Source organism: Phaethon lepturus, unplaced genomic scaffold, assembly GCF_000687285.1.
Source record: "Phaethon lepturus isolate BGI_N335 unplaced genomic scaffold, ASM68728v1 scaffold4113, whole genome shotgun sequence".
Classification (NCBI taxonomy): Eukaryota; Metazoa; Chordata; class Aves; order Phaethontiformes; family Phaethontidae; genus Phaethon; species Phaethon lepturus.
This window is the reverse complement of record NW_010531056.1, coordinates 8843-26921: the sequence shown is the minus strand read 5'-3', so window position 1 is coordinate 26921 and position 18079 is coordinate 8843. Positions and strand designations below refer to the sequence as shown.

The window sequence follows — 18079 nt, the reverse complement described above, 5'->3', positions numbered from 1 at the left end:
TCCTTTATCAGAACTCACTCAGACCTGCAAAGTTGCTGTGTTGACTATCTGCCTTAGATTGTCCTCATAAGCTAACAATTTCTCTTCCTTTCTGAACCCTCTACTTATATATTTTCTTCTTTGCTTTATTCTTACACAGGGTTAAGCGCACCTCGCCCTCGTAGTGAGGTAGTTCCTCCTCTGCTTGTGCTAACAGAAGATCATTTACAAACCCAAATCCCTTACAGTGAAAGAAAAATCAAGCAAATATGTGACTGTCTTCTCTTTTGGAAGGGGAAGTTCATAGTGGGAGTTTATTATTTTTTTCATTAGATCACTGATATAAAGTTTTGACACTAGACTGGGTACCCAGTACTATGTTGTCACTATCCAAAAGGTCTACTGCAAGTGTCATTTCTTCTCCCCCCAAACATGCTACAGAGATGTAAGAATCACCAGAAGGACCGGCTGTTCAAGGGTATTGTTTTGTGTCCAGACTTTCATCTAGAAAGGGGTGGCTTCTAGTTTGGCTGGAAGATCAGCCCACCAAAACAATTAATCCTTTGGCTGCAGAATACCTCAAGGAAGAAACCGGAGGGCCTGGCAACTGAGAGATATTAATAAAATGCTGCAAATACTGTGTTTTAATCCAGTGAAAAATGCAAGATGTTCTAAACTAAATACATCATCTCCAGATCCTTTTCATTGAGCTGTCAAACGGAGAAAACATATCAAGCTATGAAATAGGTAACACACCAAAAAAAAAAAAGAAACCAAGGTTGGTAGTGCTTGACTTTTCTCAGTGGTGAGCACACTGGACATCTCTCTGATGATACGAATCCTAGAAGTAGCTGGACGAGGTCCCAGAGTGGAAACTTGGCATTTGCCTAAAATCTGGAGACAATGGAAGCTGTTCCTTCTGCCACGCATGAGAAATCAGTCGTATCTGTTGGCCCCAGTTCATAAGGGTGGACTAGTAGCTGGAAACGGCTGACCAGGAAACAGGCTGCGCTCGCCCTGAAGAGCGGGAAGATCTTCAAGGGTTTGCGCACAGCAATGACCGCTCTGTTGTGGTTATTATCTTTTATCTACAGATATACCCAAGGTGCTGCTTATGCCACCTTTTCCATGAAAGGGAGACAATAAGAGGGAACATGATCTTCTCATGCCGATCGTTGCTGTTAATGACAATACGTACAGGACAAAACAGAGGACACGCTAAGGAAATGTTTCTGTGACAAATGGGCTGATGAAAAACTAAACGGATGCTTGAGTGAGGTGTAGGCTGGAGCAGAGGTGAGCACTGATACTCCGGGAGTGTGCTCCACAAATTAGTCTCTTAAGTCACTTCCAGGCACAGTGCGAGTTACGGGGGTTTAACCTATGAAACCACTTCTGGTGTGGTTTTGGGGAGATACTCGCGTGATTACATAGGAAGATAATAAGTGATTATTATAAAAATAAGTGATTACATAGGAAGCCTAAATTTAGACAGGGTAGCTTCAGCCACACTCTGGTACCTGGAGCATTTCTCACTTCCCATTGTGGAGCAAGTGGCCTTGTCCCCGCTCCACGTCAGTGTGAGACCCCGGCCAGCATCACAGCCCCTGCGCTGCAGCTGCCGCGGGACTTGAGCCAGGGCCCGTGCCCTTGAATGGAGCGAAGAGTGGTGAACAGCCCAGATAGCAGCCTGGTGGCTGGTACACCTCAGTAGATCACTGTAATGCAGCCAAATTCGGGATTTGTGCCTCTGAGAGGTCTCTGTGGGGGAGGCCTAGCCTGGAACGATGACCTTAGCAAACACTGTTGGTTTGTCTTGTTTGCCCTCCAGGAAATGTTTATTTACCCAGGCTTTTCCTGAAGAGATGTGTTGTGTAGGATGTCCTCAGCTGAGGCATTTCAGTTCAATGGGTATTTGGAACCTACATGTCTGTGATAATATGTGCTCTTAAAAAGGAAGCAGACACCAAAATCACACTTCTGTCTAATTAGTTTTACCACTAGTTTTACCACTGTTGGATGTAACATGCATGATTGCCATTGTAGAAAGAGTTTAAAGTTATATCTCTACTTGGATCAAATGATTTACGTTGTACCTTTCCCATACAGTCAGGGTCACTGCCTCCTGTTGTAGCTGATCAGTTTGTTTCCCTTATTTTCTACCTGGGGTCCCACAAGAAAGAACAAAACATTCATAAGTTGGGAAAAATGTAAACGGAGAAACCCAAATCCAAATCCACTGGGGCAGCGGCAGCCCCGGAGGTGTGTGAGTGCACCTTGCAGTGCAGGACCTGTCCCTAGCAATGGTCGGGCTCATCTGGTGCTCTTGGCTGCTGCCTGTCAGGGTCCTGCTCTCACCCACTTCACTGCTCCCTGGTTAGGAGAGTCACTGTCTCAGTTTTGGCAAGCTTTTCCAGATGAAGATCTTTGCCTGAACACTGGCTAGTTTAGTGCCAGAGAGGACCTTAGCTAGAGCATGGAGAGGGTCAGCATGGGAGGCAGTGTGTGGGAAAGGCTATGTTCTTGCCTGCTGCGGGGTCAGCAGCCCATTTTCACAAAGATCCACTTCTTCACGTTAGGAGTCCTTCCTACATTTAAAATACCCTTTAGAAAGAAATACATAAATGCAATAACTCTGGTTTTGTCTGCTAAAGCCACCTGCCTTACTGAATTGGATGCAACCCTGTAAAACTTAAAGCACCCAGTAGTATATCTCTTGGTGGCAGGTGATTGTATCCCCCCTGGAGATAAGAGGGCACTTCCCAGCTCCTCGTCCAGCTCCTCTGCCTGGGGCGGCCAGTGCCGTACAAGCTGTGCTCTTGGCTGGCAAAGGCGCAGCCAGTGCAGCGTTGGCCATGGTGCATGGCCCACCGGTGAGAGGCACCAGGTTTGGACAGCAGCTGTGCCCAGTGGTGGGAGAGGGGCTGTGACGGCAGAGCTGCTGCAGCCAAATCCATGGGATGCATTTAGTCTACCTCCAATTTTCCATAGTGAACCTGTTTTCCACCAGTTGCTCTCTATGGACCACTGACACAGGATTTCTTACTAAAAAAACCCCTCATGGTGGCATGCTCTTTGAAGCAGGCTATAGCTTTCTTGCGTCTCTGCCCCCAAGTAACAATTCTTTCTGCTTTCCAAAAACAGGTCCCATTCACAGTGCAGGTGTGCAAGAGCGTGAACAGGCTGGGAGCAGTACGCAACGGAAAATGAGGCATAAAGAACTCCTACCATCGACCACGGGTTTGGGCTGCGAGCTCTTCAGCCGCAGCGAGGGCCTGAAGCGGGTTCGGTCGTTGAAGCTCCAGCTCTTCTGGACTTTGGTTGGGCTGCCGTCGGTGGCAATGTCAGCACTTGGTGACCGGCGATCTCCAACTGAAGACTGCCTGTTCTTTATACTTTGACCTCGTGGGCTGGCCATCCGGACCCGCTCCTTAAAACTTAGCTTTTGACTGTGAAGAAGAGAAATATATTTTATTTCATAGTTCCTCCACTCCATTTCTTTTTTCTATCGTATGGTAATCGAAAATAATTTCTAAAATTTCTCAATAGCATGAATCTGTTTCTTACACACTTTTATTTTCATTGAATCCATTTCATTGGGGAATGAAACTGATTTGATGTAATTGTTTTTTGATAGAGGCATTATCAATGTCAGTCTATCTTACAGTACAGAATAACCTTGTAAAGAAAATTAACAAATAGAAAAAAAATTCACCCAATTGTTATAGATTAATCTCTAAGATTTTTTTTTTCTATTCCTTGAATTTTAAATAGGTTTATTTCCATCTTAGTCAGCCCAGCTCAGTGCATTTCTGTCCATCTCTTCAGATAAACAAGAACAAAATGTATTCTGTTATTAGTGCATGCCATGTAGTATTGTTTGTTTGTTTGTTTCTTTAAGCAGGCAAAAATACTGTTAGTATATTCATGCTTTTTCAAGATGTGGCACTTCCAACATTTCATATGCATTGTTAGTGACCACTCATATCCAGAATTCCTGTTACAGCGCTTACTTGGACAGGATGAAACCAAAATTAAGAAAACAACCAAGAAACAGCGTCATGACCAATTAATGGAAATGTAATGATACGCTGTGTGCTCACTAAAGTCCTTGCTGGAGATTAAGCTGGGAGCTTACTACCTGCAGGTGGTATTGGACAGGCCATTTAGGACAGGTACAAGAGCCCAGCCAAGCTCATGACTGTGACTGCTGGATCAATGGTGGCCCTGTGGTCTTATAGTTGGCCAACTGTTAGACGATTTTTCCCCTCCTGTGCTTATAACCCTCCCCTCTAGTCAGCTAAATGTGGGACATGTAGATTTTCTGCTTCGCAGTGCTTAAATTACGTTTGTCCATGTTCAAACGTATCTGATGAACATCCTGTGGTCGCCTTGACTATCTGCCTATGCTTTTTCATTATTTAACATTTTTGCCTTTGTTTGTCTCTACCTGTAGCAGAAGGCATGAAGGGGAAGCAGAAAGGAAGTCTGATACCAAGGTTTGGAAACCTTGTTTTATCTACAAGGTTAAGTTCAATTGCCTGTACAAGGGAATGGTTGTCTTGGTCAATGGTCCTGTTCTTGCAAGGGGAGAAACAATGGGAGAAATGCAGTAGCTGCTCATGTTATGATGTTACTGGGTTTTCCAGTCCTACTGCCCTGGCATAGGCTTGGGGGTGCTTTTAAAATACCTATAGCAAAGACTGTCTTGCTGCAAATTATAATAGTACTTGAAGTGAGGACACTTTCTAGTACTTTCAAAATCTTTGCATTTAACTTCAGCATGCCCATAAGATGTTTTCAACAGAAATGAATTTTGCATCTAATCAACTAATGACAACAGGGACAATGTGGTTCTTAGATATTTAACGTACTGCACTCTGAAAATATAGTGTTAATATGTAATTATATGAAATGGAAAGTAGTTATAAACTTCTGTGACTGTGAAATGTTGAGACAATCAGATATCTTTGTCCATGCATAGCATAGCATAGCATAGCATAGCATAGCATAGCATAGCATAGCATAGCATAGCGTTTCATTCTGAATACAAACATCACTGAGAGCAGAAAGGATGCAGTTTGTAACAGGCAAAGCACATGCTGGGAAGCTTATAATGAGATAATTTTCAAGAATGCTAAAAAATGAGCATACCAATAGAAAGATTAATAGATAAATGTATTTCTATATGGCATGTTGAATCACTTGAAAGAATACTTTTACTATAATTCGTGAATGTTGCCCTTCTTCCCTTGCCCAAAGTAAGCAATTGTTGAAATTAAACACGTGATGGTGCTGGAAATGTTATCTATTTCCATTGCAAATTATTACCCGGACCTGCAGTACTGTGTGCTGTTGCATATGCAATACAAAAGACCCACAGAACATACTGTTTGAAAGAAAAGTGAGTTCCAAAATTTAATTTTCAATATAAATTACATTTCAAGACTGAATTACATTTTAGCTCAGGAATCTTTTGCATTGTACAACTTATTAAAATATAAGCTGTAAAATATTTATTAACCACATTATTGCATTGTCATACTATAAAGCATGAGCAACAGAATCAAAATGGACTTCTTGCTATAGATATTATTCCTAGTTATGTGTCCTCTGTGCTTTTTTAAACTCTTATGGCTCAAGTTGTATTTGTTATGGAAGCATGGAATTGAATTATATTTTTCTGACAAATCTTAGAGCAAAAAAGTTTCTGGGCAGCTGTCTTCCTCTTGCACTGATGAAAATGAAAGGAAAAAATGATAAAATAGCCATAAAAATGATCAGTATAGATCATATTTTTTATAATCCTATTAATTAAAAAATAAAAATGAAAATTAAAAAATGAAAAAAAAAGCATTGTTCTGTCAATTAATTTGTACTAATGAAAGCAATGGCTGCCTTTAAATGATTTGTACACATGGTTATTTCATTTATAAAAGTTGAATGGTACACAATGGCTACTTAACCTGAATATCTTTAGTTCTCCAAATCAAAGCAATGAGGCAATGGTGAAAGGAACAGTAGACACTTCATCTGTACTAGCGACAATTTTCAAAAGTGCAACACTGAGAATGAAAATTTTAATTTAAAATGCAGACCTCATACTTAAGAAAAAATAAATCTGCTTTGCAGCAATGGCAATGTAATGGCATGCCAAGGGTCCATGCAGAGGATGCTGCATTGTGAAGAGAAATGCAGCCCCTGAAGGAAGCGTGGATTGGAAACTCTGTTTTGCCTCTTGAGAGTTTCTCCAAAGACACCGGTTATAGCAGTTCTTCACTTCTTGGATCCCTGCTCCTATTCCGAGACTGGTGGGAAATGTTCCTGAAGTCACTGGGTCCTACTCAGCATAGGCATAAGCTGTATGACTTGTGGCAGTGGAGAATTCATGCTTTGGAGAAGAAAGCCGCTGTCCTTGGGAGCGTGCTGCCATGGGGCTCTTCTCTATGTAATAAATAACAGATCATGAAGCAATAACTGAATCAGAGCATTTGGGGGCATCCTGACCAGGCTTTTTCCTACATTGAAAGTCCCTTTCCTCATCGGCTATATTGCTCCTAGCTCTTGATCCTCTGTTGCAGTAGCGGTAGGGATCACAGAATCACAGAATCACTAAGGTTGGAAAGGACCTTCAAGATCATGAAGTCCAACCATTAATCCAGCGATACCATGTTCCCTAAACCATGTCCTGAAGCGCCACATCTACATATTTTTTGAACACTTCCAGTGATGGTGACTCCACCACCTCCCTGGGCAGCCTGTTCCAATGCTTGACCACTCTCTCGGTGAAGAAATTTTTCCTAATATCCAATCTAAACCTCCCCTGTTGCAACTTGAGGCCATTTCCTCTTGTCCTATCACTAGTTAGTTGGGGGAAGAGACCAACACCCACCTCACCACAACCCCCTTTCAGGTAGTTGCAGAGAGCGATAAGGTCTCCCCTCAGCCTCCTCTTCTCCAGACTAAACAACCCCAGTTCCCTCATCCGCTGGGGTTGTTATATGGGGTTAGAGATACAGAGTGGAGATAAACTTAACACCCTTTCAAGCATCTTTGTGCATTCTGCACTTGAATTAGTAGCCACTGAAGCCTTTAGGGCCCTTTACTCTGATTTAATGATTGTTGGATAAGCACAGTCCAGTGCTGTGCTAAAAATCCTTCACCTCTTGCAGGATCTAGCCTATTTTTCTCTATCCCCTTTTTCTCCTCTCTTTTTACATGATATCCAAAGGAAATTCTTTGATTTAATGTAAATCAGGCTATTGGAAATTCACATATCCCTGTAAGTACTCCAAAACTTTAAGTTGAATGTTGCTCATATAAAACCATGAGGAAGAATCAGGAAAACGGGTGTCTAAATGCCTTCTGAAATTACACAGGTCCCTGAATCAGACCTAAATGACAAGGTTCTGAAAGACCCACAGCTATCTTCAGTCATCTCTGCATTTTTTCAGATGTATGTCTGTCCATTTCTTGTCCCTTACATGATCTATCCCAGTTTGGTATATATATATATATGTACAGACACATATTTGCTTTCTTTTACAATCTTCCTTGGCAATGGCAATTGCTTTGGACCTACTGCTCCTCTATTCTTGCAGGTTGCAAGTTGCGGAATATATTCATGTCAATAACACTGGAGCTTTGAAGCATCTTTTAGCGGAGATCAATTACAACTGGCACCTGTGGGAAAAAAGCAAGTGACTTTTCTCTAGTTGTTTGCCTTCTGGCACGTCAGTTGTAGGATCTCACTGCTTATTCTTCCCGTCAGTACATGCATGAGCCGTTCACTTCCCTGGGATGGCAAAGGACTTTCTAGTTCTTATTTCTTCTTTTCTAAATTCTGCTTTTCCACCTGTGATTGATGGAGGAATAGGTGTCTGGGGACACTAGAGGTCACTGCAGCTTCACTGCAGGGGGAGTGAACTCTTCTCTGCTGGACCAAATGACTAGACTTGAAAAGATTTTGTTTTAATTGATAAATGCCTACAAACCTGTGCCTTTTTTCACTACCATACTCACAGCTTTGTCTGCCTTCCATGGATCACCTTACTATACTTTTTGGTAAACTCAGCATCTCTTTGCCTCCCAGTCCCACTCCCCCATTTCCTAGCCTACCTTCCTGTATTTCTGGTCAAGTTTATCTTCTGCCCTACGTCAGCCTTAGGCCTGCAGCACTACTACTTGCTACTAGTCACAATTTACAATTTGTTTTTCAGCTTTTCAGACTAAGCAGGGTGGTGGAAGTGGGAATAGGAAGAAATTAAAATGAATCAGAAGTAACTGGAGCGCCTGAGGGTGAGGGGCAATGCTTTGGATCTTGAGCTGAGGCAGAAGCTAAAACTGACAAAAATTATCACCCATGACAAACAGCAGCAATCAAATGTACATGCCAATTTTCAGCAGTTAACTTCAAATAAATATAGATGTTGATTCTTACCAAGCCTACGGATGGCTTTACTGAAATTAAGTTAAGTTGCAAATGCAACAGAGAGTACAGTGAGTTCAAACTGAAGTTCAAACATTCAAGACTTCTCCACCAGTCTCACGCTAGCAGCATGAACCCAAGAAATGTAGCGTTATATCTCATACCTTCAATGAGTAATAACAAGAATTTCACGGAACTAATTTCTTAAGGTTTGATTGTCAAACCAAAAAAATAAATGAAGTTCACGGATTTTGTGTATTGTTTCCTTTTTCAAAACAGTTTCCAGATGAAGAGAAACTATTTTTTACCTCCATTTTCTATCATAAGTTAGTACTTCTATTGTCTTTTAAATTATTTTTAAAAAGTAATGAAAAAAATGTAATACGCTTTGGTTATAAATCAAGGGTTTCTTCCCCTAAGATCCATCCATCTAGGAATTACCATTTTTGGTAAGAGACACAATTTCCACAGAATTCGGCTGAAGCAGATGGTTGATTTCACATGCATTCCTCTACCTTCCAGTACAGGACGCAGGCACAGCTTCCACAAGCTGTGTCCAAGGGGATTCTTCTCAACAATTGCGTATTTTGACTGCTGATATTGCCTAGCATGTTATAGCTTAATATTCCCCACTAATTATTAGATGGAGAGCTCAACTGCCATGGTTATAAAAATCCTCTTGGACTTGGGGAAATGTCTTTAGCCAAATATTTAACCCCAGTTTTAGATCTCTGCAGGGTAATGCATTCCAAAAGTTCAAGTCTCAGGCAGAGAAGGGGAACCGGGCTTCAGCAGACTGCGGCGTGCAGCACACTGCAATTGTCTGACCAGATGAGATTCAAAGAACTGGTGTTATTGCCATTGTCTTAGTGTCATTGCAGGCAACAAGCAACGAGGGGAATCACAAGCACTTAAAAAAATCAAGAAACCTCCTTTGGAGAAGTAAGGAACCTTAAAGCACTAAGGAGGGGAAGTAAATGAATCATGCACCTGATGTTAGTTGGCATTCTCAAACATCATGTGAATAGGCAGGATGCTGAATACCTATGTTTCCGAGGGGTGTACATCCTGAAGAGCTTCTGTTTATTACTACAAAGCTTACTAGGAGTGAGGGGAGATAGAGGACCATGTTACTAAGCATTCCACTGCTAGGTAAGGGGTTAGGCTTTCCACCTCAAGTTAGACTCTGCATCACTGGCAATGACGTTTTCATATGATGCATGCAGAGAGTTTACATTAAACCTCTTTTTAGAAACAGGTGAGATAATAGGAGTACAATTTACTTGTTTCCCGCGGAGCAAGGATGAGTTTTCCCCCCAAGCTCCTATACTGGCAAAACTTCTTGCACCAGAGTGAGTTGCCCGGATAGAGAATTCATGTTCAAGCTCACTAGTTACAACCTTTCATGGGTGATATTCGTTCTTTGCAGACACCTGGTGCATGTACTACGCATAGCTTAAGACTGCTTATACTCTCAGGATGTTGTAAGATTCATCAGTCTTGATCTAGTTTCCTGCACAGGAAGAATTTCAGCCACATTGTATAATTGAGCAGAAATAAATATTATTTGCGTTCAGTGTGTACATTTGTAGATATGGAGACTTTAACATACAGGCTTTTTAAATTACTTGAAAAAGTCTAGAAATGATTTATAGAAATATCTATTTACAGCATGGATACACCAGAGAGGTTGTTTACCATTATTTTTGATAAATGATTAATTAGAATACTTATTTATAGTATTTTGAGAAATACAACAGACATTTTTCTTAAAATCGGTATGAAGCTACAGCCTCATAAGCACAGCTCTCTCAACTCAAATGCACAGCAACATTTAGTTACCTAGTGAAAGACTGTAGGTCTATACATAACAAAACGCAATAATTCGTTCCTGTAAATATAAAAGTCATTTTGGTAGGAAAGAAAAAAATTAACTTTAGGTAAAAGTGATAAAAATTTTTCTCCACTGTTATTAGAATGGAGCACAGAGCGAAAAGCATATTCAGAAAGCAATCTAATGCACTACTTGTGCAAACGCATCTTCAAAGAATGAAACAAGAAGCAGCTTGCTTAGTTCACATAGCATCCCATGCAAGTCACTCAGCATTGCAGTAAGAAAGAAGTTAAATAGTCGAGGACAGTTATCTTGAAATACATTGCAGCAGTTTGCATTTACATTTATCACAAAAGACCACATACACCACATGTATTTTAAGTGATACAAGCATACAGCGATATATCAGAATAAGAACAATAAACAGCTACTGACAAAACACACCTTTTTTAAAAGGCACTGAGTGGTCTGTTGGGTTTTTACTGTAGACCAGGATCTCAGGAGTTGAATAGTCCATTTTTATACCTACACTAATTTGCAGCAGTGCACATATTACTTAAAGGTTTCAGAAGGGACAAACATCTTCCGTTCAGTGAAAATAAAGTGGAAAATTCTGGCTAAATCATTGACTACTTTTAAAACCACAACACTTATCACTAACATGGAGTGTGTAATATAATTTTGTCAGCTGGGGTTTGTTTCGCATCTAGCTTCTACTTATTTGTGGAGTAAGTATTTGTAAGTAAATTTGTGGTCACATGTACAACCGGGAATAACCTCTCCCCTCTGCACAAATCACTGTTTTGAAGGTACATGCTCATTTACTGCCAACTTCAGTCTCACCTTTAAAAAAGCTGAAGTCAATTTTAAATGTTGCTGTTTGAAGGAGGAGGAAATATGGCTGGTGAGTGCAAAAACTTTTGATCAGGCTTTAATAATTTGAGATCCATACGTCGCTAGCAAGCCTACGGAGGTGGTAACGTATATGAAAAGTCACAGGACTGTCGGAGCAGGTGAAGTGGGACACCTCAGAGCAAATCCAGTCCCCTCGAGTTACCGTGACACTAACAGCAGTTACATGCACATCGGGGGAAAGGATGGAGTCGGGTCCCGGAGGAGCATCTGGAAAGTGGAACGGGACATGGATAATTGATGTGAAGACTTTCCACCCCTGCTGAATAACCCAGAAGGGTTTGTGAACCACAGTACAACTTGGGGGTGGATGTATTTCAGGGGCTGATGTGTCACCCCCACTTGCTTTCTTGGCTTTTCATTCTTTTCTGCCCAGAGGTAAAATCCACCACTCTCTGATCGTGCCGACACCGCAGCGCTGGCCGCCGAACGCCTGTGCGCTCCCATCCCTAATGAGTTTTGGAGGTGGTGTAATTTCTCTTGGAGACACTGAGTCCTTTCCTGTGCCTAAGGATTGGAGTTTTAAGTACGGCAAAGAGCGGCATTTCCACTTACTGCCGTCGGGCTGTGCACCTCCAGGGCTCTGTCTACCCCGGGAGGATAGCCCCCCCAAGGCCTGCCTCTGCCTGCTGTAGGCAGCTGGTCCTCGGCCAGCATCCCGCCTGGGTGGAAGCCCCCCTGCCCCCCCGGCTAGCAGCGGTGGGGCTTATTTAAGGAGAGATGTCAGGCTACCCCTCTGGCCAAACAGCCGTGCCAGAGTGCACACCGTGCAGCCCAGAGGAGGTGCCTTCCCCCCGCCTTCCGTGTCCCAAAACGCTCTTTAGGAAGGGGTGTCAGGAAAAGGTTGGGAAAACGCGGAGACGTGGCACCGAGGAAGCCTTCAGGATGCTCCTGCAGGGCAGCACCGACCCTCGCCGAGGTGACAGCCCGCCAGCACCCACAGGGAGGTCCTTCTGTGACAGAGGGCTGGTGGGCTGGTTCACAAAGCCAAATTCGGCTACACCCCTGCAGCTTCCACTGCGATTCCTGGGAAGCTCGAGCATCGATTTTATGGCAGAAGCTGGGGGGCCGCATCCTCGCCCAGGAGCTGGGTCTGGGGCGGCTGCTCCGCTCGCTGCTCTGCCGCTGTTCAAACTGAGCTACCCCTCAAAGTTAAAAAGTAAAAAATTGCCTAGTTTTTTTCCATACAAAAACTGGGACAAAGAAGCAAATTTCAGCAGCATTAGTCTATTGATATGAGTTTAAAAAACGCAGTTTGTGATTATTGTCAGTTAACAGTTACAGTTCATTGAACCTACTTTACAGAACCTAAAACATGTAAAAGCCATTAAGAAGCAGCGATTTCACAGATAAAAGAAATAAAAGAAACTACAAACCTGCTAGAAGCTTCCCCTTGTTCTTTTCTTCAGGTCAGGGAGTGGGAGGGAAAAACATACTTGTTATGCAGATAGTAATCACATTACTTAGTTACAGATGATGTTAGATATACGATAAACGTAAATGGGTATGTTAATTAGTGTACAAGACACACGTTACATTGCAACCACAAAAACATTCAAGCAAGACTTGTAACTACAATGCTTCTGAAAAAGAAACTTTTCAAGTTGTTTTAACACATGCATAACATGCTTAGTACATACCACTGCAGACTGAGTTGGCAAAGCACTTAGGCAAAATGCATTGCTGACACATATAACAGAAAGCTGTAGGCTCTTACTAGATAAAGTTATCTCTGGTAAATAAAAAGGTTTAATTTTAGGATAGCACAGCAATATGCTTATTCAGAATAACAAGTAGATGCACTTTTGAGGGACAGTCATATTTTAGAATATGATAGGTGGGATACAGCTTCATTATTTACGCAATTTTATATCCATCATTTATACCAATGTTGCCTTCAACCTGTTTGTATACATCAAAAATCAATATTCCGTGTAACTTCTAATCTAAAAGCTCCTTTTAGTTTGGAGCATTTTGGAATTACAGTTGTGGAATGCATTACTTATGGCTCTGTTCTTGTCAACCCTTTGAAACTCAAAGATCAGCTTTGGGTCCCCAGCCAAACCTCTTTTTGGCTGAGTTTTTTGGCACACGATTACCTTTTTACTGTCATGTGGATGTTCATCACCCAGCTTTGAGAGAAACCACTAACTCTCTTGCACTGTCTGCAATAACAACAGTTAGGGTGCTTATCAGAGCTTTCCCGTAAGGCTCTTCGCGCTCTCCTTTTTGATCTTTATTGAGTATCTTTTACTTCCTGATTTGTGCCCCGTATTGAATCAGTCAACTTACTACCTCCTGGGAAATCTTTTACTGAATTCTTGAAGAGTCTTGGGCCGCCAGAGCTCGGTGAATTCTCACCCAAACTAGGACGTCAAATATTTCCTGTCTGCCAAACTGTGACATCAGGTCTTTCTACTTGTCTTCCGCTGACTCTGTGTGTAACTGAGGACACCTGAGTATCTCTCACCATAACTCAGGCAATACTGAGTATACCAGAAGTTATGACGAAAAGGAGCAAATTCCCCAGTGCATTCCCCAGTAGAATACCACAAGTACCTCTTCCCTCACAAAGGTAAATCTGTAGCTATAGCTTTATATAGGGACACAGGCATAAAAATACCATTAAACCAAGGAACAAGCTCTGCATTAAACATAGTATTTTCCTCCTTAGAGATAATTTGGAATTGACTGAAACATTAACCTTGATACATGAGTGGGGATTTCGGAAAATACTTCTAATGCCTGTGCTCAGACAAATGCAATGATTTGTATTTGTCCCGCTGCTCTAGGCTCCTCGTTAATATTTATATGGTTTGTTAGTTGAAATTTTTAATGAGAGGACTTAAGGAGACAAAACAAGACGAAACAGACAAGTAGTAAATCTCTATAAGCTTGAACAGACATCGAGAACAGCACCAGCTGCCATATTTGTACCTACTTTGTAGGGCTGCAGGTATGCAAGGCCTTCAAATGAGGCTTCCAGGTAGCAATGGAAACCGATTTCTCATCAGCCGCATAACTACGCCATACACACTACGTGCAGGATATATGGTAAAAAAAAGAAAAAAAACAAGGCAAGAGGGAGCAGGGGATGAAACAAAAAATTGAAAAGCAGATTAGTAACCAATACAAGTCATGGCTTTCTTTTATCATTCATAGCACTGATACATGCCTGAGGGCAGGAAGAATACTTTCATAATATCGCCAGGTGGCTGTCAGGTTTGTTCGGCTGGCGTCGGTAGAATAAAACCGCCAAGAAGCCTGGTATGGGGAAACAATAGAAAAGCACAAAGGAACCAAGAACATGAAGTGCCAATGCCACCGCTCTGATTACGGAGAGAGGGGGTTTTGCTCAGACTGGGATGTGCTCTATTAAGTTGATTAAGGAAATACCAGAAAAAACTTCCAAAACTTTTGTGAATCACAGTACACTTTACATGGTAAAGTACGAGTTACTGGCTTTGTGGAAGCACCAGAAGGTATTCAACACATAAAAGATCTCAAAAAAGCATCGCAGTGATTTATTTGTGACAAGTCCATAGGGAAACCCACACAAACTTGCAGCCTGAGGTAAAAAAGTGTCATAATACGTTTTGTAAACGATAATGAAAACCAGACAAAAAGCATTCAGAAGAAAAGTGAAGTATTCTCTGTGGTTTGAAACACTGCTAAATGTTTAAAAAGATGAAAGAAATCATTTCAAAGATGAGTGACCAAATCATGGCACTGAAAATGTATTCACTGTTTAGATTTATAACTGCATGTAGATGGTAAGATAGGTGCTCAGTTCCATGAACTGGAACAGCTTCCTTGATGTCAGCATAACTACATTAATTTGTACTAGCTGAGTATCTGCTCTTCCCGTTGACCATTGTCATCCAGGTGTTCCTGTACGGAGTCTAATACCCTGTGACTTCCTACTGCACGTCTCCCAGAAATACATCTAGTCTTCATCTACAGATGGAGAACCTGTCACTCACTTTGTAAACTGTTCCACTGGTTGACCATTCTCATTGTCAAAAATCTCTGCATTATTTTTAATTTGAAACTCTTTGGTTTTGGCTTAAAGCCCGAGATATTTGTTATGTTTCTGTTGGCTACAATAAATAGTCCTGTAGGTTCCAGTACTTCCTCTCTGGACTTTTATGTTCAAATAATGTTCACACTGAATATTTCTTATAAGCTAAACATAGTGAAAAAAAGTATGTTCCTGTGGAATATTCCAGTTTTCTATAGCGATACCTTAGCTGTCTTTAAGTCAGGTAAAGGCTCTAGCAGACAGTGTATCTGTATATCTAACAGAGGAGTTAGCGCAGACTAATTCTACAGACTAACTGATGAGAAAATAGACATTATCCTGATAACCTAGAGCACACTGATTTCCATGGTAGTCCATTGTCAATATCCACAACAGACAATTTAAAAAAGCCCAGGCACTGTTACAGTAGACAATGATATGAAGATCAGACACATCCTGCATTTACGAATAGGAAATTTTCTCCAGTCCTGGACTAATTTTTTGCCAATATTTTCTTTGCTTTCTCCAATTTTCCAGTCTCATTTACAAACTGTAGACGCTGAGTTGATGTGTAGCATGTTAGTACCAGCATCACCATATACAGTGATAGTATCAGCCTTCTCCTACTTGTTACCTTTCTGGTTCTGTACCTAACGACTGTAATACAGCAGCTGGAGTAACATACTGGGAACTTATGAAGCTCTTGGCCCTTCTTTCTCAGTCTTTCTCCTCTGTGTTTCTCATCCTTGGTCAAATCCTTTCCAGAGTCATTAATATTGGGATAGAGTCCTCTTCTAATAGTCGGAATTAATTGTTTCTAGACCGAGTTTTGTATTTGGCATATTAAGCTATTTGGATAAAGTCACCCAGATCATCCTCGGGTTCATTCCCATGTGCCTGCCCTCATCTTTACCATTCTGCCAGTCCTTGTGCCATTGGCGAATACCTCCACCAGCAACTCTATATTAATTTCCAGGTCACTGAAAATGCTGAACATGAAAATGACCATGGAAGTGCTGAACAACCTTCATCACTGGGATCCCACCGCAAATGTCTTCCCTTCACAGTGTCTTTTGCCCATTGAGAGTCACTTTCTGCAATCAGTCAGCTAGCTATTCTTAATCTGTTTAGCACACTGTCTTACTAATATTTTGGTTGGCCTGTCATACAATCGTAAGAAGAGCTACATCCAAAACCTAGATCTATCATGTGTTTCCTCCGGCAACTAAAATTGGAAGAAGTAGATTAGAATATGTTATAAAATATTCCAGATGCTCATTCTACAGTACAATAGGTACAAAAGGAGTGGATTTATATTTATTAATTATCCTAATAAATACTACATCTGAAATATTTAGTATTTAATAATAATTGAACAGTAATAATGGAAAACATTTATTAACTTTAAGAATGCTTCAGAGCAGCCTGTCATCTATCCTGAACTTATCACTGAACTCTAGTATATTCATGCTTAGCTCCTTTATTTGGATTTATTATTTCAGAATTAAAAAAAACAGCATTAAGTGGCACACGTAAAACACCCAAGCAAATAAACTACGATGCTAGAAGATTATTTTCCCCCCCCTTTTTTTTCAATGCATCAAGTAGACTAAGGCTAAGTGCAAAATCATTCTTTAGAGGATTTTCTCATTTCTAACTAGGACTGTAAGTTAAGGAAAAACTAGGCAAAACAGCTGTTTAACAAATATCATGCCACTTTTGCTTAAAAAAATCTTTAAAAATTTTCATCTGTACCATCATGTCGATATTGGAGCTGAAACCACTTCAGACAATTTCAGACATGTTGGAATTGCTAGCACCTACACTTCCAGCTTTTGAATTGACTAATAGTGAAAGCAATTCTCTGAGCAGGACACTTTTCATTTTCACCGAGTATATCACTCATTGGAGCACTCTAAAATGTGTAGTAGATGAAAAGTAGCTTAATATAAGCAAGAGTGCCGTGCTGTCACTTGGGTTGTCTAGGGATCAGTTCTATTTTTCTAAGTAATTTGCTAACTGCAGCCATGCAGCTGACATCCTTGACTTGGTTTCTTCAGCATGGATAGAAGAACGCAAAAACTACACATAGAAATGCTATAGACACAATTATGGCAACAGACGCAATCACTGAACAAACTTATTTCATGAAACTAACCAATCCGTTAAACATTATTTCCACAAAACTTTCCAAATTGAAATCATAAAACTTGCTCCAATATGCACTTTAAATCACCTGCTGTTATCTTTTCACTGAGTTCATATTTACCTGAATTAGACTGGCGGCTGGATTCCTTCTTTTCTCAAAGTGTTTCTGACGATGCTGTTCCTGCACTTTTAATGCAAATCCCGAGCCAAGGATGCCCTGCAATACAATAAGCCGTTTATCATTACGTAGGTAGTTTTTTCAACAAATATACACAATCAACTACAACGATTTTGTGAAGATGTTATGCCATATGATTGCTTCAGGTAACACATTTATGACAGTATAAGGCTTAATAGCAGTGGCCATTCGTGGTGAGGCAGGAGACTCCTTACTTAAGAGGTAACATCTGTGGCGCTACCAATGGCCACTCGTCCCAACCATTGCTTGGGTTTGTGCTACACTATATTCCTGCCGCTGCAAGGGCCGTGGATATGCACGTATACATAAATCATCAGGCAGAAACATTCAGAAGCATTTAAGCCAAGAATGATGAAATGACCAGCTGCCAGGTATGTCAGATATATATGGCCTTCAAAGTCCATATCTGCAGTGCTTATCATAACTTTTAATTTTAGAAAAGTTGGAAAATGCCTTGCTTAACAGATTAAGACCTCCTCTTTCCCATCTCAATAGTCCCCGTTGTTCATTTTATAGGCTATGAAAAAAGCTGATGATGGATCGTCTCCCCTTTTGGCT

General features: G+C 41.1%; 1 protein-coding gene across 1 annotated transcript in view; it reads right to left on the bottom strand.

Moving 5' to 3' along the window:
* KCNQ5 (potassium voltage-gated channel, KQT-like subfamily, member 5) overlaps nucleotides 1-18079 on the bottom strand; it is a 42631-nt gene that overhangs the window by 20117 nt on the left and 4435 nt on the right. The window contains exons 3-6 of the mRNA XM_010284420.1: nucleotides 17444-17539; nucleotides 14095-14189; nucleotides 12530-12556; nucleotides 3208-3428 (exon numbers count right to left, since the gene is read on the bottom strand). Coding sequence (XP_010282722.1) covers nucleotides 3208-3428; nucleotides 12530-12556; nucleotides 14095-14189; nucleotides 17444-17539 — 439 coding nt within the window. The remainder of the gene's footprint in view (nucleotides 1-3207; nucleotides 3429-12529; nucleotides 12557-14094; nucleotides 14190-17443; nucleotides 17540-18079) is intronic.